The 26,221-nt window shown below is 46.1% G+C and overlaps 1 protein-coding gene across 8 annotated transcripts in view; it reads left to right on the forward strand.

The window, feature by feature from the left end:
* The first annotated feature begins 7,041 nt into the window (after positions 1 to 7,041).
* The window catches only part of ABCC9 (ATP binding cassette subfamily C member 9), a 79,900-nt gene continuing 60,720 nt past the window's right edge, over positions 7,042 to 26,221 (forward strand). For all 8 annotated transcript variants that reach the window (XM_035127133.3, XM_035127134.3, XM_035127136.3 and 5 more), the window contains exons 1-9: positions 7,042 to 7,182; positions 9,802 to 9,964; positions 10,550 to 10,691; positions 13,685 to 13,806; positions 14,626 to 14,792; positions 17,085 to 17,327; positions 20,583 to 20,831; positions 21,401 to 21,559; positions 23,454 to 23,609. In XM_035127133.3, the coding sequence (XP_034983024.1) occupies positions 9,820 to 9,964; positions 10,550 to 10,691; positions 13,685 to 13,806; positions 14,626 to 14,792; positions 17,085 to 17,327; positions 20,583 to 20,831; positions 21,401 to 21,559; positions 23,454 to 23,609 (1,383 nt within the window). In that variant the 5' untranslated portion in view covers positions 7,042 to 7,182; positions 9,802 to 9,819. The remainder of the gene's footprint in view (positions 7,183 to 9,801; positions 9,965 to 10,549; positions 10,692 to 13,684; positions 13,807 to 14,625; positions 14,793 to 17,084; positions 17,328 to 20,582; positions 20,832 to 21,400; positions 21,560 to 23,453; positions 23,610 to 26,221) is intronic.

Here is a 26,221-nt window from a genome sequence, read left to right on the forward strand (position 1 = left end):
AAAAAAATCAAACATTAAAAACTTCCTGATAGAGGGCTGCCTTCAGATGTCTTCCAAAAGTCAGTTGTTTATTTTCTTGCCATCTGATGGGAGGGCGTTCCACAGGGCGGGGGCCACTACCGAGAAGGCCCTCTGCCTAGCAAAGGAGCCCTGATGCTCCCCCCCCGGCCACTCAACCATGAGTGGGGGAGCACCGGGGGTGGCTCTGCAGGGGATGGGGAGCCCTCCTGTGCCCCAGCTGAGCCATACAAACAAGCTGCTTTGTCCCAGCCCACTAGGTGCTGGGGTGAAACTGCCTCAGCTCCCTTAGTGAGAGCTGCAGCAATTTCATCCGGCGCGTCACAGGCTGATGCCCATGCAGCTTGTTTTCTCAACATTGCGCTATATTGCCAGACCGCAATATTCAGCTGGTGATATACCACGATGTTGAAAAGCTGATATCACCCAGCCCTAATGGGGAGGAGAACTTACGTGCATCATCTCAAGCTCTCTGGGCAAAAGGAGGGTTACAAATGTCACAAACACAGAGGTGGTCCTTGGCAAACGTGACATGAGTCAGCAGTGTGATGCAGCAGCTAAAAAAGCCAATGCAATTCTGGGCTGCATCAATAGGAGTATAGCATCTAGATCAAGGGAAGTAATAGTACCACTGTATTCTGCTCTGGTCAGACCTCACCTGGAGTACTGTGTCCAGTTCTGGGCACCACAGTTCAAGAAGGATACTGACAAGCTGGAACGTGTCCAGAAGAGGGCAACCAAAATGGTCAAAGGCCTGGAAACGATGCCTTATGAGGAATGGCTTAGGGAGCTGGGTATGTTTAGCCTGGAGAAGAGAAGGTTAAGGGGTGATACGATAGCCATGTTCAAATATATAAAAGGATGTCATATAGAGGAGGGAGAAAGGTTGTTTTCTGCTGCTCCAGAGAAGCGGACACTGAGCAATGGATTCAAGCTACAAGAAAGAAGATTTCACCTAAACATTAGGTGTAGACAGTAAGAGCTATTCCTCAGTGGAATTTGCTGCCAAGGAGTGTGGTGGAGTCTCCTTCTTTGGAGGTCTTTAAGCAGAGGCTTGACAGCCATATGTCAGGAATGCTTTGATGGTGTTTCCTGCTTGGCAGGGAGTTGGACTGGATGGCCCTTGTGGTCTCTTCCAACTCTATGATTATATGAAAGCACCTAATACAGGCCTGCAGCAGGGTTTATCTTTGTCCGGGGATGCGGAACCTGTGCCTTTCTGATGCTGTTGGACTCTAGCTCTCATCAGCTCTAGCAAGCATGGTCGGCGGTCAAGAATGATGGGAGCTGTGGTCCATCAACGTCTGGATCTCCACAGGTTCCCCATCACTGCCCTAGTCTAAAGGAAGAGAGGAAGTGCCTTTAATCTCCTGTATCTCACTGCAACGCGGCTTGTGTGATGCTCTCACCTAATGCTAATAATGCAGTTAGCAGTGGAGCTTTATCCTCTCAGAGCTGTCATTCCTGCAGTAAATTTTCAAGTCCTGCAGAGTGCAGCCTGGCCACAAGTGGGCAGGGGGGAGCTTGCTTCTCTCTCTTACGGAGAAGGAGCATAGCAGCTCAGTGGCACCGCATCTCTGTTACCGTCCCGGGTTCAATCCTTGACAACTCCGGGTAAGGGTGGGAATGGCCTCTGCCTGAAACCTTGGAGAGCTACCAAGATGGAAGGCAGATTCCTACATTCCTCTTCCTTTCTCTCTGGAATCTCAAGGCCTGAGGGGCTTCTTGCCATCAGTTCCTTAAGGGTGTTGGTCTCGCAAAATGTTGGTCTTTGAATTCACCCATTAGGGAAGTCTTGGTGCACCCTATATTGGGTTGCTCCCCATCTGCAAGGTCCATGTGAAGTCTGTGCTTGATGTTTAAAAGAATCTCCTCTTGTGCCCCAAGGCTTGAGGGCAGGGAATGGGAGTCCATCTCTCAGGATACCCTGGGGTGGGGTGGGCTGGAAAGAGAATCAGGCTGATGTCCTCCACCTAAAGCTGTGCTAAATCATGGATTTCCCCATTAACTCCATAGGCAGCTCTCACTTTCTCCTCAGGGAGGCAAAAAGGGAGCAAATTGGAAGGGAAAACTGGCTCTGCATCTCTGTCGTTCAGTCTCAGCTCCTGCCCACCTAGCAGTTCAAAAGCACATCAAAGTGCAAACAGATAAATAGGTACTGCTCCGGCATGAAGGTATACGGCGTTTCCGTGCGCTGCTCTGGTTTGCCAGAAGCAGCTTAAGTCATGCTGGCCACATGAGCCGGAAGCTGTCTGTGGACAAATGCTGGCTCCCTCAGCCTATAGAGGAAGGTGAACGCACAACCCCAGAGTCGTTTGCAACAGGACCTAACAGTCAGGGGTCCTTTTACAAATGTAAATCATGAATGCAGAGAAGAAGCAGAACTCACTTTCAGCTGGATGTGCCGAGTGCAGCAATCAGAACTGGGAGATCTCTTCCCACCCTTTATCTCTTGGGGAAATATAAGAACCATTTCCAGGAATTTTCCTTGTAAATTATCTTTTTAGTCCTGGTGATGCACTATTACACACGACTGTGTCATGTAATTGGTTTTCTTGAAGACAAGAGTTGACCATTTGCGCCAGTCTGCTTCTGTCTTAATGGGATTCAGATGTTGTAATAAGGGAAATATCCAAATGATCTCACAGGATGAGGGATATGGTAAAGTCACACAACTCTGGGACGAGCCCTGTAAAAGAGGAAGGAAGCTTCGTCTTGAAGGCGGCATCCTGTTCTGTGCAGTCTTCCAGGGACCTGTGTCAGTGGTGGGCATTTCCTGTCTCTCTTCTTCAAAATGCCGCCAAGGTATTCATGGTAGGGAGTTCAGTGAGAGGGGAAGAAGTATTTTACCTTCTCCGCCCCTCAACAAACAATGGTTCTCACTGAGAAACCACATTCTATCACTCTAGTGGAACCAATCTTGGTGGAGTGTACATTTGGCACTAAATTTAAGCAGAGCCAAGCACAAGCCCCGCTGCGAAGCGACAATTTGGAATGCGTTTGTGTGCTCCCAGATGTTCCTTAGCTTTATGTGCCCTGCACCTGACATCAGGTGAACGTCAGGTGGCTGTGGCTGGCCATAAATGGACAAATATTGCCAGCCTGGTCTACAGGCCAGAGGCTACCTCCCGGCTATAACATAAGGGTGTCATCAGAAGCCCTTCCCTGGGTGTCCCTGCTGATTGAGTTCTAGTGGGTGACAAATTGGGAGAGACTGCTCACATGGCAGAGCATGAGACTCTTAATGTCAGGGTGTGGGCAAATTTTCTGCATTGCAGGGGTTTTGACTAGATGACCCTTGTGACCCATCCAGCTGTATGATCCTAGTGATTATGATTCTTCGGGGTTGTAGTGCCCCCATTTGTAGATGGGGCACCTTTTAGGCGTAGAATCTCACCACCAGCCCTCCCAAGCTTTTTAGACTGCCAATCATACTGGTTTGTGCCGATTCCTCTAGCCTCTCATTTTATTTTGTGTTTTGTTGAGTTCATTTGAATTATATCATTCCATTTGTATAAAGAGGTATAGGTAAAAAAGTAAAGGACCCCTGGACGGTTAAGTCAAGTCAAAGGCGACTATGGGGTTCTGGCACTCTTCTCGCTTTCAGGCCGAGGGAGCCGGCGTTTGTCCATAGACAGCTTTCTGGGTCATGTGGCCAGCATGACTAAACCACTTCTGGCGCAACGGAACACTGCGACTGAAACCAGAGCGCATGGAAACGCCATTCACCTTCCCACCAGAGCGGTACCTATTTATCTACTTGCGCTGGCGTGCTTTTGAACCTAGGTTGGCAGGAGCTGGGACAGAGCAACAGGAGCTCACCCCATCACGGGGATTCAAAGTCTCCTCCAGCACCATAATTCAAAAGCATCAATTCTTTGGCGATCAGCCTTCTTTATGGTCCAGCTCTCACTTGCATACATCACTACTGGGAAAACCATAGCTTTAACTATACGGACCTTTGTCGGCAAGGTGATATCTCTGCTTTTTAAGATGCTGTCTAGGTTTGTCATTGCTTTTCTCCCAAGAAGCAGGCGTCTTTTAATTTCGTGACTGCTGTCACCATCTGCAGTGATCAAGGAGCCCAAGAAAGTAAAATCACTCACTGCCTCCATTTCTTCCCCTTCTATTTGCCAGGAGGTGATGGGACCAGTGGCCATGATCTTGGTTTTTTTTGATGTTGGGCTTCAGACCATATTTTGCGTGGTCTTATTTGCCTGTAATTTTCCTATTGCGAAGCATCTTGCAACATATCTGTATGCCGGGCAGTATACAAATAAAAGCGAATGCTATTTGCATTGAAAACTCTTAAAGAAGAAACACATATGCACACAATCCATTTAGATGTGCGTGCAAACCAGGAAACCGATAGCGTGTCTAGTGTACCTATAGAAATCCAGCTATGCAGATGTGTCCTAATCTGCTCCAGCTGCACAGAGAGCATTTTATTTTGCTTTATTTTTAAGCCAGAGAAGGAGAGTGCCCTCATCTCACCCCTAGAGTAGGTCAGATGGCTGAAGCATAAAGCTTGCACATTAATGGGAACAGCATTGTCTTCGCAAGCGCTTACATGATGGCTTCGGTTGTTCTCTGCTCTCCCCGTCTGCATGCTCTGAGCCGGCGGCAGAAGGCAGTGTGTCTTGCTCCATAAACCTCATGCTGCAGAGAGCTATATCTGTGTCCACTTGGGTTCCTCAGATTGCTGCAATAGATCCTGGTAAGCCCTTTTCAATAGGCGAATGGGGATGGCAGGGAGGAAAGTGCAAGGGGGGGGGGTAAAGAGGGATGGGATTGTAATTCCCAACTTGGAAGGTTTGCTGTAGCATGAACGTCACACAAAACGTTTCAGGCAATGCAGCGCATTTGCGGAGAGCTCATGACAATTACACAGGCACCAGGCACTCTGACGCCGATCGCATTTCCCATGTGCTAGAGGCGCTCTGAGAAAAGGGGTCTCCTAGGTTATTTGAGCTCCATTACGCGAGCCATGCAAAGAATAAAGTTAGGGAGCACACAGAAAACAGCACAGTAGCTAGGCAATTACAGCACCATTTTCACAAGGTGCTAAAAATTATGGGGTTTCTCCAGTGTAGCACCGACTTACAGCTACTTAGCGGCATACATAAGTAGATATGAGGTGCAGGGGAAAAAACACCATTCATTTTGGCCAAAATTGACTAATTTTGTAATATATAACTTTAATTATATTCCTGAAAAAATGACACCAGTTTAGTGCAAAAATATGCAGTTGCAATAATGGTTATTGTTTAAAATAGAAGAGGATGTCAGAAATGATTAAAATATGAGGTGTTATGTGTATATTTAATAACATAAAAAGGGGAATGGATCAAACATGCTTACTATACAGTTTCAACTATGAAGTAACCACAGCAGACGACTTTATATGCAAAAAAGGCATTGGGTTCAATCTGTGGCAATGCCATCTTTTTAAAAAACCAAAACCCGAAAACCTTCCCATTGGGGTTTCCCAGCTGATGCCTCCCACCTGTGGATCCAGCCAGTTCACATGACACTGGCCCTGCCTTGCACCCTCCTTGAGTGTTTCTCCTAGCTGGAATGTGTCCTTGAATTCCGATAATGCCTCTCGCTTGCCTGGACGGTGGACAAAGAGGGGGCATGTGAATGGGCACAGAAACCAGCCTACTGTACAAAGGTCAAATGTACATGAGTTGCCCCACCCACTTTTGCTTCTGGCCCCACCCACCACTGACTAGTTGCCCTTGAAAGGTGGCCCAGAAGGGAATGCGGCCCATGAGCTTAAAGAAAGTGCTCATCACCCCTGCTATAAGGCAGGCATAGGCAAACTTGGCCCTCTAGATGTTTTGGGACTACAACTCCCATGATCCCTAGCTAACAGGACCGGTGGTCAGGGATGATGGGAATTGTAGTCCCAAAACATCTGGAGGGCCAAGTTTGCCTATGCCTGCTATAAGGGGTGGGGCTTGTCTATTCTCCTACAGAGTTACATGCCACAGTTGTGCCATCGCTTTAAGCTGCTATTACCAGGTTCTGACTTGGGTTTAATTGGTTGTTGGGTTTGTTTGTTTTTTGCTGGTTTGCTTCCCTGTTTCCCTGCTTTTTAAATATTATCATTTATTATTTAAATGTTGTTTAATAACAGCAACAGCAGCATTTTGGGGCTTTGCAGTCAGGAAGATTTGAAAGGGACAAAGTGCTTTACCAAAAGGGGGAACTAGTGCATCTTCCTTGGAAATAAAGTTCTGAAAGACTCCTAATTATTATGATTTAGCTGCTTTTGGTACAGCTGGGGGAGAAACATAGCTGCCAAGTTTTCCCTTTTCTCGCGAGGAAGCCTATTCAGCATAAGGGAATTTCCCTTAAAAAAAGGGAGAACCTGGCAGGTATGGGGAGAAACCCGATTCAGTTTGCATCTGTAGGCAACCTACATAATCCGCTCATTCTGAAACAGCATGTGAGCTGAAAAGCAGCGATCCATAAAAGCCTACACTATCCTGAATTTTGTAATGCATTTCTCTGGCCAAGTAATGCGTACAAGAATGCACACATTAGGGTAAAGTGTGCATAAAGATGCACGCACTGGGGGAAATAGGATATATAAGTGCATGGTAGAAGGGGAAATTGCTTTGCAAAAATGTGTATATTGGGCAGAATTGCATGCAAAGATGTCTCTATAAGGAGAGAGGTCCAAGAAAATTCTAGTGAATTTTCATGAGGACTTTTTAATATATATAATATCACAAAACGATGGAAGAAATGTGGGGAACTGAATTTAAATGAGAAACCGAGAAAAACCAAAATTAGCAGGTTCTCCCATCCCTCTCCCTTGGGTACCCTTCAGTGCAGAGAAAAGGGGGATTTGCAGGATAAAAACCCATTATAAAGTGTGATTCTTTTAAGCTCGCTCGTCTCTTCCCTAGTTTCCTTCCCGCCACAGTGCCCGTGTGAGAAAGACGCAAGAAGAATCTCTTCACTTTGGAAACCCGATAGGAGGCAGCAGCTGACCTCCCCATCACCAGCCTAAAAATAAGCCACTCCGAGTCTTGCTTGTGTCTGCTTCCTCCAGTGGAGCAGATCTCCTCCGCCTGCGTGATCCCTGGTCCCACCTGGAGAAGTGTGGCTCGGCATTCTGTGCGAAGTGTGTGCGTATGTTTCTTTGGGAAGGTAAGTAATTTTACAACTGGGTTTGATCTGCGATTGGAAATGCTGTCCACTCCTAAACTTTTCCCTGCTCTTCCTTGGAACAGAGTCCTCTCTCCCCTCCCCAGCCCCAAACCCCTTCTCTACTTCTCTGGAGTTTGACACTGGGAGCTGTTTTAACATTTTGTTTACCGGTTCCTACCTAGAGATCACTTTTGCTCTCTTGTATCGCTTAGATTGGGTAGCAGATTTCTTTTTCTGAAACTGGTTACAATGCACAAAACCTGACGGCAGGCAATAGAAGCATAGAATCATAGAATAATGAAACCAGAGTGCTTGCTTTAAGCTTTTTGTAAAAACGAAGGAGGGAAAGATTATTTATATAATTGGTAATATATAGTTGCACATCTTACTTTATGGTGTTGTTTTAATGCCTTTATACACAACTAGGACAATAAGTCTGTACTTTTTCTTAGCACACTTACCTCACAATCCAGCTAAAGATTTTTACAGCATATTCCGAAGTATTTTCACCTCGAAATAAGATCCACTTTACGTCCTATTGAGTTCAATGGGGCTTACTCTGGTGTGGGTGGGTACAGGATCGCTTTCTCTTCAGGGTGTGTTTGTAGGATTGCAGCCTTGGATTTTTTGTTGATGTCAATCAGAATGAATTCAGCACACGTTTAACTTCTCTCACCAAAATCAGCTAGAGAGAAGAGGGCTTAAATTTGGCAGGATCACGTCCAGTGTGATTTAGGTCCGTGGCACATAATCCGAACTCTGGAGAAAGAGGTAAAAAACAATTTCAACTAAATCTGACTCACAGTATTGCCACTGAAATTAATGAACCGCAGTTATTCATATCCAGTAACTTCAATGGGTCTACTCTGAGTAAGACTACCGTTGCATACTACTACCCAGTGTTATAGGTTCCATACAATTTTGGACATGCGCATTAAGTATAAATGGTTAATACCGTTCAGGGTAGGGAGGGAAGCTGTTAAAAATAGTTTGTGTTATTAGTATCCGAGATATCAGAATCTAAACAATCCTTGTAAGATTCTTTTTTTAAGTAGCCACCAGCAGTTAACACATACATAATTCTTTATCTGGGAAATGCAAATTGTTAACTGTGAGATGTTATTTAATCAGAACTCATGGGTTGTATGGGATATGTTGAATATATTTTCTTAATACTGCCTGGCTTTCTTCAACACAGCCCAAGCAACTCATGATGATTTCTTGGGAGTTCTGATTAAATAACATCTCACTGTTAACAATTTGCGTTTCCCAGATAAAGAATTCTGGCCATAGAGTCTGTGGTGGATGTGAGTTGGAGCTAGAGATCTGGTTGAAATTTGATTCAGTTTGCGTTTAAAGGTGAACCTATCTAAATCTGCATTTTCTGAAACAATATTTGAACTGGAACACAGCCATATTTCAAAATCCGCAATTCCCCAAATTTTGCAATGCATTTCTCTGGTCAAGAAGCATGAATACAAGGATGAGGTGTGCATAAAAATGCAGGCATTTGTGGGGAAAGCATTCAAAAATGTATTCTTAGATGAATTTTAATACCAAAAAATGTGTTTATTAGGAGCAATTCTCACTAAAATGCTGGTGAATTTTCACGACAACTCTTTAAAACAAACAAGACAAGCAAGCAAGCAAGCAAACAAACAATAGCAAATGGATGTGGAGAACTGAATTTAAGATTGGAAAAGTGAGAAACTGAGAGAAACCGAAATTGCCATAGGCTCCCATCCCTGTTCCTATTATAGACAACACTGCATATATATTATTATTCCAGGTTTCCTAAAGTCGCCAGCACATAAGCAGATACATTCAAGAATGCATATAATGGTTAAAAAAATGTATGCATTAATATAACATTTCCTAAAGTTGCCAGCACATAAGCAGATACATTCAAGAATGTATATAATGATTAAAAAATGTATGTATTAATATAACATTCTGTAGAAATACTGTAGTACAGCATAGGGCTCAACTCTTTTATATATGCCTTATGTGCATAATATATGCCTTTATTTTGTGCACATTTTGTGCACATGTTTGCTACCTGCAATCCGTCTTTGCTGGCTGCAGGGAGCGTGTTGGGTTTGGTATCAGAGGATGATGTACCAGCTCGCTAAATTATTCTGTGAACCGTCTTGAGACCTCCGAGTATAGGGGTGGTATATAAATTCTAACAACAACAACAACAACAACAACAACAACAACAACAACCTCTTTTTCTCAGTCTATCCTACCTTACAGCCTTGTTATGAAGATACCTGGACTGTGTTTGCCAGTCTGAGCCCCTTGTGAGGGGAATAAGGGTGTCCGAACTCCTCTCAGCATCCTTAGCAAACTACAGCTCCCAGGATTCTTTGTGGGAAGCCATGGCTGTTAAAGTGGCATAATGGTGCTTTAAATGTTCAGTGCGGATATGGCTCAAGTTTTGGTCCTTTGCCCTGTAGGCCTCGTGCTGTTCTTCGTAGAGGCTCCTCTAGTCCTGCAATTCTTAAAAGATCTGTTGGGTTTGCTAAGGACGGATTTGTGTTTGTGCTAACAAACAAACACCCCCAAAAGTTTCCTCTGATGTTATCACAAACATTTGGTTTGTTTCCCTCTCGTCAGCGCAACTGAGTGGAAGCAATGAAAGTCGCATTTTGTGGCAACGACAACCCTTCTGCCTATAACATCAGCGCCGGCTTCTTAAAGAACGTCTGCTTTCTGGATGCCCTCAATTTGGTACCTCATGTTTTCCTCTTATTTATCACCTTTCCTATATTGTTCATTGGTAAGTAATACGGCTGAGAGCTTATGACCTGCTAGTTATGTGCATTGTTGTTTGGAACATTCCTGTCTGAAATGTTTTTGTGTTGCTATATACCAGGCTTCCTCCAGATGTTTTTGGCCTGCCTCCAGATGTTTTGGCCTTCCTCCAGATGTTTTTGGCCTACAACTCCCATGATCCCCAGCTAGCAGAACCAGTGGTCAGGGATGATGGGAATTGTAGTCTCAAAACATCTGGAGGGCCAAGGTTGAGGAAGCCTGCTATATACCTATATATGTACATGGGGTGGGCACTGAAAAACAGTCTTGATGACTCTTGGGGCACCTTTGAACTCTACCATTTTATGGTTGTATGAGTCTGCGAAATTTAAGAAAAGACAGAGAAGCTTCTGTAAAGTGTTGTAGTGGAATTACCATTAAAAACCCCTACCTTCCAAGACCACTATGCCTGTGCGAAGTAATCAATATAACTAAGGCAATCTGTCTGAAGTTCCTTCATGATGCTTTTATTGTCATTTGTTTCCAAAAGGTTCTACGGTTTTAGGAGTCCCAAGGAATATATTTTGATGCGTATGCTTGTATGTTTCAGGATGGGGAAGTCAAAGCTCAAAAGTTCAGATCCATCACAACACGTGGCTTCACTTCCCTGGACACAACCTGAGATGGATCCTGACGTTCACCCTCCTGTTTGTGCACGTGTGTGAAATAGGAGAGGGCATTGTTTCAGATGCGTAAGTGCTTGGCAGCACATAGTTCAACTTTGGAACTCGCTCCCACAGGAGGCAATGATGGCCACCAACCTAGATGGAGGAGAGAGCTATTGATGGCTACTAGGCTTCATGGCTATGTTCTACCTCCACAGTTGTGTTGGATGCCACAGGAGAGGGAAGTGCTATTGTGCTCGATTCCTGCTTGTGGGCAGCGGCAGAGCAAGCCGATTGGGCGCCTGGGGCGGTGCACGTGCCCTGCACCCAGGGCATAGCTGTCAAGACCCGGTTAGAAAAATACGGGATCAGCAGCGCCGGCACCGGAAGTCGCTTCTATGCATGTCCGGACATGTGTAGAAGCAACCTCCGGTGCCGGCCCTGCCTTATTTCCGGTGCCCAGACATGGGCAGAGCGGCACCAGAAGAAATCCGGGGGAATTACGGGATATTTTGCCATTCGGGATAACAGCGGGAAACGGCTTTAAAAACGGGGGTTTCCCAGGGAAAACGGGAGACTTGGCAGCTATGACCCAGGGGCAGGGCCAGCTGCCCACGGGGCAGGGCGAGCTGGGGCATGACGCTCCGTGGGGCCTCTGAGGAGTCTGTGTGCCTCCTCCCACTCAGCTGCCCTACAGCTGAGGGGGAGGGGACGGGCGGACCGTTTGGGGCAGCGTGGAGCCTGCGGGCGCCCAAGCCACCATCGCACTTCCAGGAGAGATGCGTGGCTTGGGCGCGGTGCAGGCCTGCGGTGAGTGCCGCCCAGCATTTTGTAACCCCCCTTAGTGGTGACAGCCAGGGCGACCCGCCCCTGCCGCACCCCTTCCTCCGCCCCTGCTTGCGGGTTTCCCACTGGCAACTAGTTGGCCACTGTCAGAACAGGATGATGGGGTAAGGTGGCCATTGGCCAGATAGATTGATAGATGATAGATAGATAGATAGATAGATAGATAGATAGATAGATAGATAGATAGATAGATAGATACTTTATTGTCATTGTACATAGTACAATGATCTAGCAGGCTCTTACATTCTTACGGAGTGGGAGAAAAAAATCCCTCGCTACTTGTGTAACACCAAGCTCATAGCGAGAGCCAAGCGTTTCCCAAGGTATAGCAAACCTCTTTCTTTGCTTCCTAGAGGGAAAAGGCATTGCTATTCTATTTAACTTTCCTCAGCTGCAACAGACACTGAGACAAAAATGCCAACAGCAGGTGGAACATTTCACTTTCCTTGCTGTTGTTCGTTTCCCTCTTGAAACAGTGGGAATTTCTAGGCCAGCATCCATCCCGTTTTTGTGTGCAGGGAGATGAGACAACGTCAACTATTTGTTCACACTGGTCTGTTTCCTGGGCAACGCTGTGTCAAAGCAAGTGCTGTCTCGTGTTTTCCGATGCATTCCCCATCACTTTCCTTATTGCAAAGTCTGATCTTCTGGGAAAGGTGGTTTGTTGCGCAACAGTTCCATATCAGCATTCATTGCTCAACTTGAAGTTGCTGATATGTGACTGAATCCCACTCCGAAACAGGGACAGTCTGGAGGTTCCCCCCCCAATTGTCCTTGGACCGCCTAGTAGACTACAGAAAGGAAATGGAACACTTAGAGCTGCTAGCTCTGCCTACACAGGGCCGGCTCTAGGGGTAGTCTGGGTGGCGCGGGGCACCAGGGCGCCAGCCCGGCAGGGGGGCGCTGCGCGGCAGAGCCGTGTGGAAACCGCGCTGCGCACTGCACCCGCCCACCAGTCGCAGCAAGGAATGGAACGGGGGCACCGGAGCGATCTCCGCACCATGGCGTCAGGGTGCCCGGCGTGCTTGAGACGGCCCTGTGCCTACACGGTCAAAGGCATTGAGGGTTTCTGAATTCCAGTTGTTGGAGACCACAGGGGTAGGGGGAATGCTGTTGAGCTCACATCCTGCTTGCAGGTTTCTACAGACACCTGGCTTGCCACAGGATGCTGCTCTAGGTGGGCCATTGGCCTAAGGCTCATATTTTCCTAATATCCTCGCTTTCTACCATCTTCCTGTGTCCTTTTTAGCAATACAGTCATACCTCGGGTTACGGTTGCTTCAGGCTGCGCATTTTCAGGTTGCGCACCGTGCCAAACCCGGAAGTCCTGGAATGTGTTACTTCCAGGTTTCGGCGCTCGCGCATGTGCAGAAGTGCTACCAGTAAATCGTGCTTTGCGCATAAGCCCCGAATTGCAACCCGCGCGTGCGCAGATGCGGCACTGCGGGTTGCGAATGCTCCGGGTTGTGAACATGCCTCCTGCACGGATCACGTTCGCAACCCGAGCGTCCACTGTATCCTACTCCAAGCTTCCCCGACCTGGTGGCTTCCAGAAGTTGTTGAACCGCAACTCCTATGTCCCCTGACCATTGACCATGCTGGCTGAGCCTGTTGGGATTTGATTTATTTATGTCATTCAATTTTATATCCACGTGATCGTAAAAACAACAACAACCCACCTCAAAGCTCTTTACAAAACAACATCTAGAGCCAGCCCTGTGGTGTAGACTTAATGCCCAAGGCTGGCTAGTGAATCTTTTGCGGGCGTGAGATCTAAACAGGGGCTTCTGAGCTTTATAGTTTATCTGCTTGAACTTGATACTTTCCAATCCAGTCACATTTTGACATCACCCTTGTTCCCTTGCGAGGGACCCAGGTGGCGCTGTGGTTAAACCACTGAGCCTAGGGCTTGCTGATCATAAGGTCGGCGGTTCGAATCCCTGTAACGGGGTGAGCTCCTGTTGCTTGGTCCCAGCTCCTGCCAACCTAGCAGTTCGAAAGCATGTCAAAGTGCAAGTAGATAAATAGGAACCGCTACAGCGGGAAGGTAAACGGCGTTTCCATGTGCTGCTCTGGTTCTCCAGAAGCAGCTTTGTCATGCTGGCCACATGACCTGGAAGCTATACGCCGGCTCCCTCGGCCAATAATGCGAGATGAGCGCGCAACCCCAGAGTCGGTCACGACTGGACCTAATGGTCAGGGGTCCCTTTACCTTTACCTTTGTTCCCTTGCAGACAGTTGAAGACTCGCCACCTGCATCTCTTCCTCCCTGCTATAATGGGATTTGTAGCAGCGACGACAGCTATCGTTTATTACCACAATATTGAGACCTCGAATTTTCCAAAACTTCTTCTGGGTAAGCAGTTGATTTTATTTACATTATTTTTAAAGCATGCATTCTCTGTTCAGTGAGCTTTTTGAGCAAACTGGTGCAACCTAAGCCGTGCTGGGTGTGCTGCTAAAGCCTATATAAATATTTGTGCTGGGAGGAATAAAATGAGACTCACATGTGCTTTCCCTCCATGGAAATGCATGGCAGAGCCACAACAGCTAGTGTACATTCAACAGAACAGAAGACATCAGTGCACTTAGAAAAGGGCTTGCAGATTTAGGATAGCGATCTTTAGATGCCTATTATATGTCAGCTTTGTTCAGTTGTCTCTAGTGGATTGTATCCAACTCGGAGTAGACCAATCAAAATTAATGCACTTAAGTTAACCATGTCCATTAAGATTGGTGGGCCTACGTTGAGTATGACTAACATTGGAAAAAACACACTGTTTCCATAACCTCTTTTTTTAAAATGGGTTATATCCTCAGTAGACTCTGGGGAGATTGCTTGATAGATTAGAGATTAAAAGTAAAGGTAAAGTGACCTGACCATCAGGTCCAGTCGTGTCCGACTCTGGGGTTGCGGCGCTCATCTCGCTCTATAGGCCGAGGGAGCCGGTGTTTGTCCGCAGACAGCTTCCGGGTCATGTGGCCAGCATGACAAAGCTGCTTCTGGCGAACCAGAGCTGCGCACGGAAACGCCGTTTACCTTCCCGCCGGAGCGGTCCCTATTTATCTACTTGCACTTTGATGTGCTTTCGAACTGCTAGGTGGGCAGGTGGGCAGATTAGAGATTAACGATACCTATATATAACTAAGTGTTATTTCTTCCTTTATGTTGCAGCTCTGTTTCTGTACTGGGTCATGGCCTTTGTCACCAAAACTATCAAGCTGGTCAGATATTGCCAAGATGGGTTCAGCTTTCAGCAGCTGCGTTTCTGCATCACCGGACTGATGGTTGTGCTCTATGGCTTATTGATGGCAGTGGAGATCAACGTCATACGTGTCAGGGTGTGTTCCGCTTGGCAGAGATTCTAGACTTTATATAACTTTGCCGTGTTATCCACCAGCCATTGGCCAGTGGAGTGGAGGACTTTAGGTTCAGTTCTCTGCTTGGCCAAGAAGCTTAAAGGTAAAGGTAAAGGTACCCCTGACCATTAGGTCCAGGTGCGGACGACTCTGGGGTTGTGGCGCTCATCTCGCTGTATAGGCCGAGGGAGCTAGTGTTTGTCTGCAAACAACTTCCGGGTCATGTGGCCAGCATCACTAAGCCGCTTCTGGCGAACCAGAGCAGCGCACAGGAATGCCGTTTACCTTCCCGCTATAGCGGTACCTATTTATCTACTTGCACTTTGACGTGCTTTCGAACTGCTAGGTGGGCAGGAGCTGGAACCGAACAACAGGAGCTCACCCCGTCGTGGGGATTCGAACCGCTGACCTTCTGATCGGCAAGCCCTAGGCTCAGTGGTTTAGACCACAGCGCCACCCGCGTCCCTGGCCAAGAAGCTTACTATTTCATTATTGTTAATTTTACTTATTAAATTAAAGATTTCAGGTAGGTTCACAACATATCATAAAAAGAAGACCCAAGCCAAAACAAATCCATAGCCCTGCCTCCCACAAACATATTTAAAAGGACATAGAATGGTAACCAGCTATTTATATATAAAAAGTATTTATTAAATTTAGGTGAATTTGGGTTAGTCGCCATCCCTGAGCTCAATGTACCTCACCTGGTTTGCTCTGGGGATTAAATGAACTGGGGGTGGGGGGTGGGGAGAGAAGCAGGTCTGCCACTTTGAACTTCTTGAAAGAAGGGAAAGATATTATTGCGCAGTCAAATGGCTGGTTACCATTCTATGTCCTTTTAAATATGTTTGTGGGAGGCAGGGCTATGGATTTGCAGTCAGGTGGAGTCCCCCAAAAACCCCAGGCAGCCCTCGAGTGGAATAATGACGCAAGACCACGTTTTATGGGATTGAAATTAGCCACAACTTTATTAAAATTCAGATGTAGGAAGACCTTGGCGTGTATCCCTCCCAGCCCCCAGCCGGGGGTGGGTAATTTTCAGGGTTGTCCAGCATGTGTGGGGTTTGGGCTAACTCTGGAGACCATATGTTCAAGCAGATAGCCCGCCCCCCTCAATCGCAGCCGCTGGAGGGGGAGGGCAATGACAGCCTATGCGTATGGTCAATGCCCCCCCTTTGCCCCATTTACAGGAACCCTGTTATCGCCGCCACAATGGGGGCGGGGGGTCACCGCCCCCCACACCCTGCCCATTTATGTAAATGACTAAAGGATTCCGCCCAAGGCCTTCATCCGCCAAGTTGTGACGAATTGCTATGGGAAAGGCGAAACCTGCCAATGCAGGGAAATTCCTTTCCGGCCCTTCAATAGCAGCTTTGTCGTAGCAGCGCCTGCGTGCATGTACGCCTGTGGAAGGAAATTACCTGTAATTCAAGTGTTAATTTAGGGAGTGGAGGGTGGGAAAGCTCTGAATCCCTCGGCTGCTTCCCAAGAATGGCTCTGCTTCCAGCGTGTGCAAGGTAAGGCTACCTGTTCCTACCTGGCCAATCCCCCCGGCACGCCTCCCAGAGCTGGATTGGACGGCTAACTGAGTGGGCGGGGAACACCAGTATCCAGCCCCAGGTAGGCAGTGCCGGCTTCCAAATTTCCAGGGCTGCCTCAGGGCGCACGACTGCGCAAAACACGCCTCCCCTTTATGTGGGGAACGGTCATTATTTATTAAATTTATATACTGCCCTTCATCCAAATGTCTGAGAGTGGTTCACAATATAAAAATACAGGACAAATAAAATTACAGGTTTATTTATAACAAACTCAGGTTTATTTATAACTTAATATATATATATAAAAGAAATAAAAAAAGAAATCATAGAATCATAGAGTTGGAAGAGACCACAAGGGCCAACCCAGTCCAGCCAAGCAGGAAACACCATCAAAGCATTCTTGACATAGGCCTGTCAAGCCTCTGCTTAAAGACCTCCAAAGAAGGAGACTCCACCACACTCCTTGGTAGCAAATTCCACTGCTGAACAGCTCTTACTGTCAGGAAGTTCTTCCTAATGTTTAGGTGGAATCTTCTTTCTTGAAGTTTGAATCTATTGCTCCCTGTCCGCTTCTCTGGAGCAGCAGATAACAATCTTTCTCCCTCCTCCATATGACATCCTTTCATATATTTGAACAAGGCTATCATGTCACCATAATAATAAACCATTAAAAAAAAAACCATTAAAAAAATCACCTGCCACTCAATGTGTTCTTTGTTGTTTTTATCCCCAGAAATATGTGTTTTTCACAAACCCTCAGAAAGTGAAGCCTCCTGAAGATCTTCAAGATCTGGGTGTGAGGTTCCTCCAGCCCTTCGTCAACTTGCTCTCCAAAGCAACCTACTGGTGGATGAACACGCTTATCATAACAGCTCACAGGAAGCCTATTGACCTGAAGGCGATTGGGAAACTGCCGATCGCCATGCGAGCCCTTACAAACTACGTCTGCTTGAAAGATGCATATGAGGAGCAAAAGGTAACTTCCTGAGCGGGAACAGAACCTGATTGTGACAGCCACTCGCTCTGCTTTTGATTCCTATAATGCCTCCAGTAGTTGAGGTCGAAGACAGCCATGGTGGCTGTTAGCCATTGATGCAATCTTGTTGTTGTTTAGTCGTTTAGTCGTGTCCGACTCTTCGTGACCCCATGGACCATAGCACGCCAGGCACTCCTGTCTTGCACTGCCTCCCGCAGTTTGGTCAAACTCATGTTCGTAGCTTCGAGAACACTGTCCAACCATCTTGTCCTCTGTCGTCCCCTTCTCCTTGTGCCCTCCATCTTTCCCAGCATCAAGGTCTTTTCCAAGGATTCTTCTCTTCTCATGAGGTGGCCAAAGTATTGGAGCCTCAGCTTCACGATCTGTCCTTCCAGGGAGCACTCAGGGCTGATTTCCTTAAGAATGGATAGGTTTGATCTTCTAGCAGTCCATGGGACTCTCAAGAGTCTCCTCCAGCACCATAATTCAAAAGCATCAATTCTTCGGCGATCAGCCTTCTTTATGGTCCAGCTCTCACTTCCATATATCACTACTGGGAAAACCATAGCTTTAACTATACGGACCTTTGTCGGCAAGGTGATGTCTCTGCTTTTTAAGATGCTGTCTAGGTTTGTCATTGCTTTTCTCCCAAGAAGCAGGCGTCTTTTAATTTCGTGACTGCTGTCACCATCTGCAGTGATCAAGGAGCCCAAGAAAGTAAAATCTCTCACTGCCTCCATTTCTTCCCCTTCTATTTGCCAGGAGGTGATGGGACCAGTGGCCATGATCTTGGTTTTTTTGATGTTGAGCTTCAGACCATATTTTGCGCTCTCCTCTTTCACCCTCATTAAAAGGTTCTTTAATTCCTCCTCACTTTCTGCCATCAAGGTTGTGTCATCTGCATATCTGAGGTTGTTGATATTTCTTCCGGCAATCTTAATTCCGGCTTGGGATTCATCTAGTCCAGCCTTTCGCATGATGAATTCTGCATATAAGTTAAATAAGCAGGGAGACAATATATGATGCAATCTTACCTTCCAGTAATTTGTCTAACCCACTTTTCAAGCCATCCAAGTTCATTCATCTTCATCAGATCCTTCACAGGAGATTTTTGAACAGAGGCAGGATGGCCATTGCATATCCCTCAACTGTCCTGATAAAATCAGGACACCCTGTTTTGGGGCCCCACGGTGCCCACAAAATGCCTAAGCTTGGGGGTAGATTGCATGCTATTCATATCCAATCCTTGCCACTTCTGCTTTGAAAAAGGAACTATTGTACAGGCAAATTTTTAGGAAAGTTCCGAAAGTTATTCTACATCTGGAGGCCTGAGGCAGCTGCTAACTTTTGCCATTGTCTACACTGGTACCACAACTTAAATTGAAGCGATCTTGCTAGCTGTTACTCATGCATAGCCGGTTTATAAGATTTCTGAGGAGAGAAGGATTTAAGCCAAACTGTTCCTGTATTAAATGGGACAGAGCTGGCCTTGAGTGCATTCCATCCCTTTGGAGAATGTAGGAGTCTGTTCTCCCCCAAAGCCTTTTATCGTGCTTCAGTGAAAGACGATGAACATGAGGCTGTTAAATTATCTCAGACACAATTTTGTGGTGAGAATAGCTCTGTCAGCCTCAGGTTCATGGTCCTATATCAAAGCAATCTACCCAAGATCTGTTCCTATAATAGCAGCGGTAATAATTCTATTTTTATTTAGTTGGCTAGTTTCTAAAGCTGTATGTCACATTTAACCCAAGAAGAGTTTCAAGGCAGATTACAGGGTGTGAGGGTGGGGTGGAGGAGGGGATCAAATGAACAATAAACCAAACTAAAAGTACCCAAAGTCAAACCAAGAATAATGAATACCGTAGTGAGTGCCTTCAGCACAATCTCCATGCGGGATGCTTTTGGATAGTTTATTGAATGGACTGTCACCTCCAATGATCTCTGTGAGTCCTGTTTCCAAAGGATAGTTGCCACTCCATTTTTCCTAAAGCAAAAGTATAAATATAGAGGATCCCCTCAGGGGAAAAAAACCCAGCAACATCTACAGACAGTTTGGAAGGATCAAATTAATTTTTTTATCATCATCATCATCATCATCATTATTATTATGTAGTAGTAACATTTATAGCCATTGCTTCATCCACCCGTACCTGCTGCCTGTCAATTTCACCTCCAGCAAAATCAGAGGTAAATTTATTCCACATTCGCCCTTTCCAGGCCTTCATTCCTTTTGAATGTGTCAAGCCCTTTACCAGCCCTACCTTTAGGGAAATTGAGGAAGCTGCCTTAGGCGGCAGAAATGAGGGGTGGGCAGTGGCAGCAACATGCTGGAGATCAAAGCTGTCCTCAAATGTGAAAAGGTTGCCAGTGTAGAAGTAAGAGTCAACTTCCAGACCAAGAATGGTGGGGGCATCTGGTCATTCACCGAAGGCAGCAAGATACCTCGGGTCAACCTTGTGAATAAATATTCATTCATAACCAAATATTCCTAAGGATGTCTGCGCAGGGTGTATGTTTTGAGCTGCTTTCATCATGGTTAATTATGAATCTCCTCCATGGCCCCCCAGGCCTCTCCATCTGGCCCTCAGAACTCTCCCTAGCCTCACCTGCTTTACCCACTGTCCCTCTTCACGCCTTGTGTATTTTTGCCTGTCCTTGAACTCTGATAATGCTTCTTGCTTGCTTTATGGAAGACAGGGGGGTGCGCTCAGAAGCTCCTTTACTGTACAAACTCAAAGCTATCATTGCTCCTCCCACTGTTGCCTCAAACTCCGCCCACCGCTGGCAGGCGGCCCCCAGAATGTCATGAGGAGAATGCGGCCCTCGCAGAAAAAAAGGTTTTCCCCGCCCCTGCTTTAAATGAAGGCAGCTCCAATCAATGTGTTGATTCATGAGCTGAAATTAGCAAGAAAAGCAACAAGTTTAAATAGATGATTTAAATCTGGTTTTCCGTTGATAATTCTTCGCATTTCCTAAGCAATGGTGCAAATTGGACAGAATGTGAATATCCATATTTGGGGAAACAATCATGCTGGTTCTTCGTTTATGTAGAAAAAGCCCCTTTATCTCAACGTACCCTGTATCGATTCAGTTCTAGAGATTGATTGTAGGACAAACATGCTTCTGTTCGGATCGTTTCGTGTAAGTTGATTTATTTTTAGAAGAGAAACATAGCAGCATCCTTACAAGAAAAAAGAGAGTTTAATTTATTTCAAAAAAAAATTGCATCCTCCAACCTATTTTCTTTCCCAGAAAAAAGTGGCCGACAAGCCAAACCGCAAACCTTCTATCTGGCTTGCCATGTATCGCGCCTTCGGGCGGCCAATCCTTCTGAGCAGTACGTTCCGTTACTTAGCCGACCTGTTGGGGTTTGCTGGACCGCTCTGTATTTCCGGCATCGTTATGAGTTTTTCTAACGAGACTGAAGACAACACTCTCATGGCCAATGCAACGTCTGCAAACTACAGTGCCTTAACCTCTGGAGCTATTTACCCAGCTAGAGTAAGTAAATTAGAGCATTTTTTAAAGGTAGATGGCTTGTTGGTCCTCAGTTGGTTACTGTTTATTATGGGACCTAAAATTAAGGTGATTGGGGAAGGGCGTGTGTGTTTGTGTGTTGAAACATCATTTGAATAGGCTTTTTCTTTTTAAACATTTGGTTTGTAAGAAGCACTTATACCGAAAGCTTCCCAATTCATATGTCACAGGAAACTATGGTTTAACAAATCATAAATGAAACAGGGGGAGGGTGTGTGTGTGTTTCTTTAACAAACTATTGTTTTATCAGAGACTCCAGGATTATTTTAGTCTTCTTATTTTTAACTGTACTTTCTTTTTTTGATACTTTAGAGAAAAATTGTGGTTTGTTTAAACAAAGAAACAATGCTTTTTTCTTAGCAATTATTGTTTATTCACATTCACGTTTATGCAAGTTTTCCAGGTTAATTGCCTTAGGCCTTCTCTAATTGGGTGATAGCCCTAATTATTATTATTTTTCATTTCCTTGCTGTTCGGTTAGACCTCCAATATTATCTCTTAGTTGAAACAATCTCTTTCGTTTTGCTCCGTAGAATTCTACGGATCCGTTCCTCACTTCGACCAATTTCCTCAAAACCGCCTATGTCCTGGCAGTTCTCCTCTTCATGGCCCTCATCCTGCAGAGGACCTTTCTCCAGGCCTCCTACTACGTTACCATAGAAACAGGCATCAATCTACGAGGAGCTTTGCTGGTAAATAAAGCCATTACTCCACCGGCTCTGAAATGGCTTTGCCAAGGCTTTAAATTATTCATACTTTGGCCCAATTGGACCAGGAGGATTGGGAAAAGATTTGATAAAAAGTGTTTGGTTGTTTGGATGACATTAACAAGTCTCTCCAGTATCCTTTGTACCTGATAGCAGTGGCAGAATACCTGTTTACATCTTGCTTCATCTTGCACTTCTGCCAGCATGGTGCCATTGCTGGCTGCTGCCCAGTTGGCATTGACCCAATGACAGGGCCTTCTTGGTGGCGGCTCCTTGTTTATAGGATGCCCTCCCCTGTAAGATGCATCTGCTCCCTCATTAATAACATTCTGGAGAAATTGTAAAACATTACTGTTCACTCAGGCACTTGAGGGCTAAAAGACACTGTCTGCCAATCTTGGTATCATTAACTGTTTTAAAATATGTTTTCAGAAGTTGGTAGGGTTTTGCTGTATTTTGCTTTTCTGTTGGAAGCCGCCCAGAGTGGCTGGGGAAACCCAGCCAGATGGGCCAGGTAGAAATAATAAATTATTATTATTATTATTATTATTATTATTATTATTATTATTATTATATTATTTTAAAAAACATTTACTGTTTGGGTATTTTATACCTTGGGCTCCTTTGGGAGGAATGACAGGATAGAGATTTTAAAGAAATGATAATTGAATCAGGCATCCCCAAATTCGGCCCTCCAGATGTTTTGGGACTACAATTCCCATCATCCTTGACCACTGGTCCTGTGAGCTAGGGATGATGGGAGTTGTAGCCCAAAACCAGCTGGGGATTCCTGATTTGAATCATGAGGCTGGAGCCAGCTATATAGGTCTGTCCCACCAAGTGGCACCAGGCTTTTAAAATTGGCCTGGGCAGAAGTCTCCCCATCCCTTAGCTGCCACCCCACCTTCAAACAACATTTTGTCGGCTTTCAGGGGCAATGGGAGAATGTAACTTGTACTACTTTCAGATTCACTGACATTTTCATGAGGTGGCTGCGAGTAGTTGTCAAAAAGATTTCTTTTTCTTTTGGGGTGGGTGGGGGTGGGGAAGCCTTGGCACACTTCCTCTTCAGAGGAGCCATGCCACATTCCTGGGCCGTAGGAATGCCGCTGCATCATCAAAATGCAACATCGTTCCCATGCCTAGTCTGGCTCAGAAATGCTGCAAGGCTGTTCTGAGGAGAGGAACCTCGGCCTGAAGCAGTGGCAAGCCTTTTTTATTTTATTTTTCTGGATTGAAAAGAAAGAAAGAGGGGTAAAAAAAAAACCACCCACAATTCATCAAACTTTAATGAACCCCCTCCCAGACTGCCTTGTGACATTTGCCCCCCTACAGATTGATGCTGAGGGAAGGTTTCTCCCCACCCGCAAATGGTGCCGAAATTAGGCGCCCCCTGTCTCTTGTGCTCCATCCTAAAGCAGAGTTACGGCGCTCCCTTCAGCACCCCCAAGGCTCCACGCCTAGTCTGACCGAACCAGCAGCAGTCCCCAAAACTGCCTCTGATTCCTCCTCTGGTCCCTGATATGGATACACCATCTGACTGCCTCCAGGCACTGTGGTCATCTGCAAGAGATACCCACTGTTCCAAATCTGTGCTGTCCTCCTGCTCCTGGGAAGATTCAGGATCAGGACCAGGGGGAGGGGGTGGCTTCCACCATTCTTCCTCAGTGCAGCCCTCCTCAGTACGGTTCCTGACATCTCAGTATCATTTATATACTCTTTTTTCACTTTATGGCCTTAAATGTTTTTCTCCTCCTTCTTTTTTCCTTTCATTAAATATGCAAACAAATAATAATAATAATAATAATAATAATAATAATAATTTAAAGAAAAGGAATGTATACCACCCACCAACATTTTGCACTGCTTCTTCCCACAGGCAATGATCTATAATAAGATCCTGAGACTTTCCACATCCAACTTGTCCATGGGAGAGATGACTCTGGGGCAGATCAATAACTTGGTCGCCATTGAAACTAATCAACTGATGTGGTTCCTTTTCCTGTGTCCCAACCTATGGGCTATGCCCGTTCAGGTACAGCATCGAAGTAAGGGACTGATTTTTGGAAGATGCAACAGATTTCATTTCATTCATTGCGTGCCGAGGCACCAAGAGGACCCTCCAATAACTCACACAGACACCATAATTTTTTTAAAGGTTTTTGGCATTAAAATTTGGCCACAACTTTTTTATTAAAATACAATCAATCAAAATGTGAGTGGTTGCTTAGTCATTGGTTCCCAGCCATCTGTCTCCCGCCTGGGACAGATCTGACTCCCTCTAGCCTAGTAGGGGAGTCAGTAAGTAAGCACCCCCTGAGAGAGGACGGGGCAGGGGGCACAAGCCCTTCTTTGTCCTCTCCCCAGATGCTCCCCGAGGCTCATGCGCAGTCCTGACCCCTAGTGGGGATAAACAGACAAACATGTGGAGCCCGGGATTCCTTTAACGGAATACTTCTATATGGCAGCAGCAATCACATGAGGGTCAGGCCCAGCCAAAATCCGTACCCCTCGACCAATTATTTGAACCAATGACTAACCGCAACCTTACAAGTTGTGACTAATTGCAGTATGGTAGGCAAAACCCACCTGACACCAGCCAATCAGTCAAGTGGCAAAATTCCTACCAGGCCCCTGAATACAGGCGACCCCTAGACAGGCACTGCAAGGTCAAAGCAAAGGGGCCTAAATAAAGCGGAGGGTGGGCGGGAGATTCGAAGCAAGCAGCAAAGAGGTAGCACAAACTGCTCCTTCAGTTTAAACCAAGCAAGGGCTGTCAATCAACAAATTGCAACAAGGCAAAATCCCCAGCAACAATTAAACCACCAATCAAAGCCAAATCAGACCCACCCCCAAAGCCCTGGGTCGTTTTGTTAGCCCTGCCGCAACCCATGCTCTCTCCTATGGAGAGAACCTGCTTTGCAAACAAACAAACAAACCATACAACTTTACTGAATCTTAAAGAACGATGGAGCCTTAAGGGAGGGACCAAAGCTCAGGGTTGGAGCACATGGATGGATGGAGATGCTTCTGGGTTCAATTCTTGGCATCTCCAGTTAAAGCAGAGGATGGGAAACCTATGGCCCTCTGGATGTTGCTTGCCTACAACTCTCGTCATCCATGACTCTTTGTTTTGCTGGATTTGGCAAAATTAATATACTGCTTGATTATAACCAAACACCTGTGCTGTTTACAAGAAATACTGGGAGGAATTAAATGCAGCACTGTGTTAAAGTTCTTTAGCAGTGTACTAGCTGTGCTAGTGGAATGACTCACGAGATCGTGCCAGAAGCCAGCATGGTCCCCGTGAGTGGCTGCGCAACAGGTTGCACATCCTGCTTCTGCACTTGATTTCATATTGCACAACTGTTACTATTGCCCCTTAGGCTAGCACAACAGCCCTTGCACTGGCGGTCAGGGAATGTTGAATCTGTGCCATTAAAACGATCAATAAGAATAGTTAGGGAAAGGGACCCCTGACCATGGGATTGCGGGGCTCATCTCGCAACCCTGACCCAGTGCCTGCACAGCCTTGCCTGATTCATATGGTAAAGGTAAAGGTAAAGGTAAAGGGACCCCTGACCATTAGGTCCAGTCGTGACTGACTCTGGGGTTGCGGCGCTCATCTCGCGTTATTGGCCGAGGGAGCCAGCGTACAGCTTCCAGGTCATGTGGCCAGCATGACAAAGCCGCTTCTGGCGAACCAGAGCAGCACACGGAAACACCGTTTATCTTCCCGCTGTAGCGGTACCTATTTATCTACTTGCACTTTGACGTGCTTTCGAACTGCTAGGTTGGCAGGAGCTGGGACTGAGCAACAGGAGCTCACCCCGTCCCTGGGATTCGAACCGCCGACCTTCTGATCGGCAAGCCCTAGGCTCCGTGGTTTAACCCACAGCGCCACCCGCGTCCCTTAATAAGAACAGATAAAACCAAGTAATTGAAAACATTTTTTTTTTAAAGGATTAAAACCAACAGAAAACTGAAAAGAGATTAAAAAGACATCAGCATCTACAGGTCCGGATAGGCTGCCTAGGCAAAAATATATTAAGCAGGTGCTGGAAAGGGTGCAACAAAGGCATCTGCCTGGTGTCAAATGGCAGGGAGTTCCAAAGTGTAGCTGCCGCCACACTAAACGAATGATTTACTGCAAATGGTGTAAGGCAATCTTGCAAGTAAACTAGTCCCAAGCTGTTAAGGATTTCCTGCAGTTTTACTATGCAGCTGTTAAACATGCTAGTAGTGACTGCAAGAAAACTTTGCAGTTATCCCAGTGACAAATTGGTAACCAGTGGATCTCTGAGCCGAAATGTTACATGCTGAGAGGGCGTGGCTCCTGTCAGCAACTGTGCTGCACCATTCTGCATTAGCTGCTCTTTCCAGTTCCCAGCTGCAAGGGGAGCCCCACACAGAGTGCATTGCAGCTCTCCTTTGGCCATGCTGGCTGGAGTGGATGGAGTAGCAACCCAACAGCAGCTGGAGGGCCACAGGTCCCCCCCCCCTGCCCTGAATTAAGTAATTTCAGGTAGCAGGGTCGGAAAAAACCTCCTCTGCCAGTGATCTCAGATAGCCACCGTAAGGCAGAGTAAACAATGCCAGAGTCACATTTACCCCATACATTCAAAACACTGTGATACCACTTTAAAC

Source organism: Zootoca vivipara, chromosome 9 (genome assembly GCF_965207765.1).
Source record: "Zootoca vivipara chromosome 9, rZooViv2.hap1.1, whole genome shotgun sequence".
NCBI lineage: Eukaryota > Metazoa > Chordata > Lepidosauria > Squamata > Lacertidae > Zootoca > Zootoca vivipara.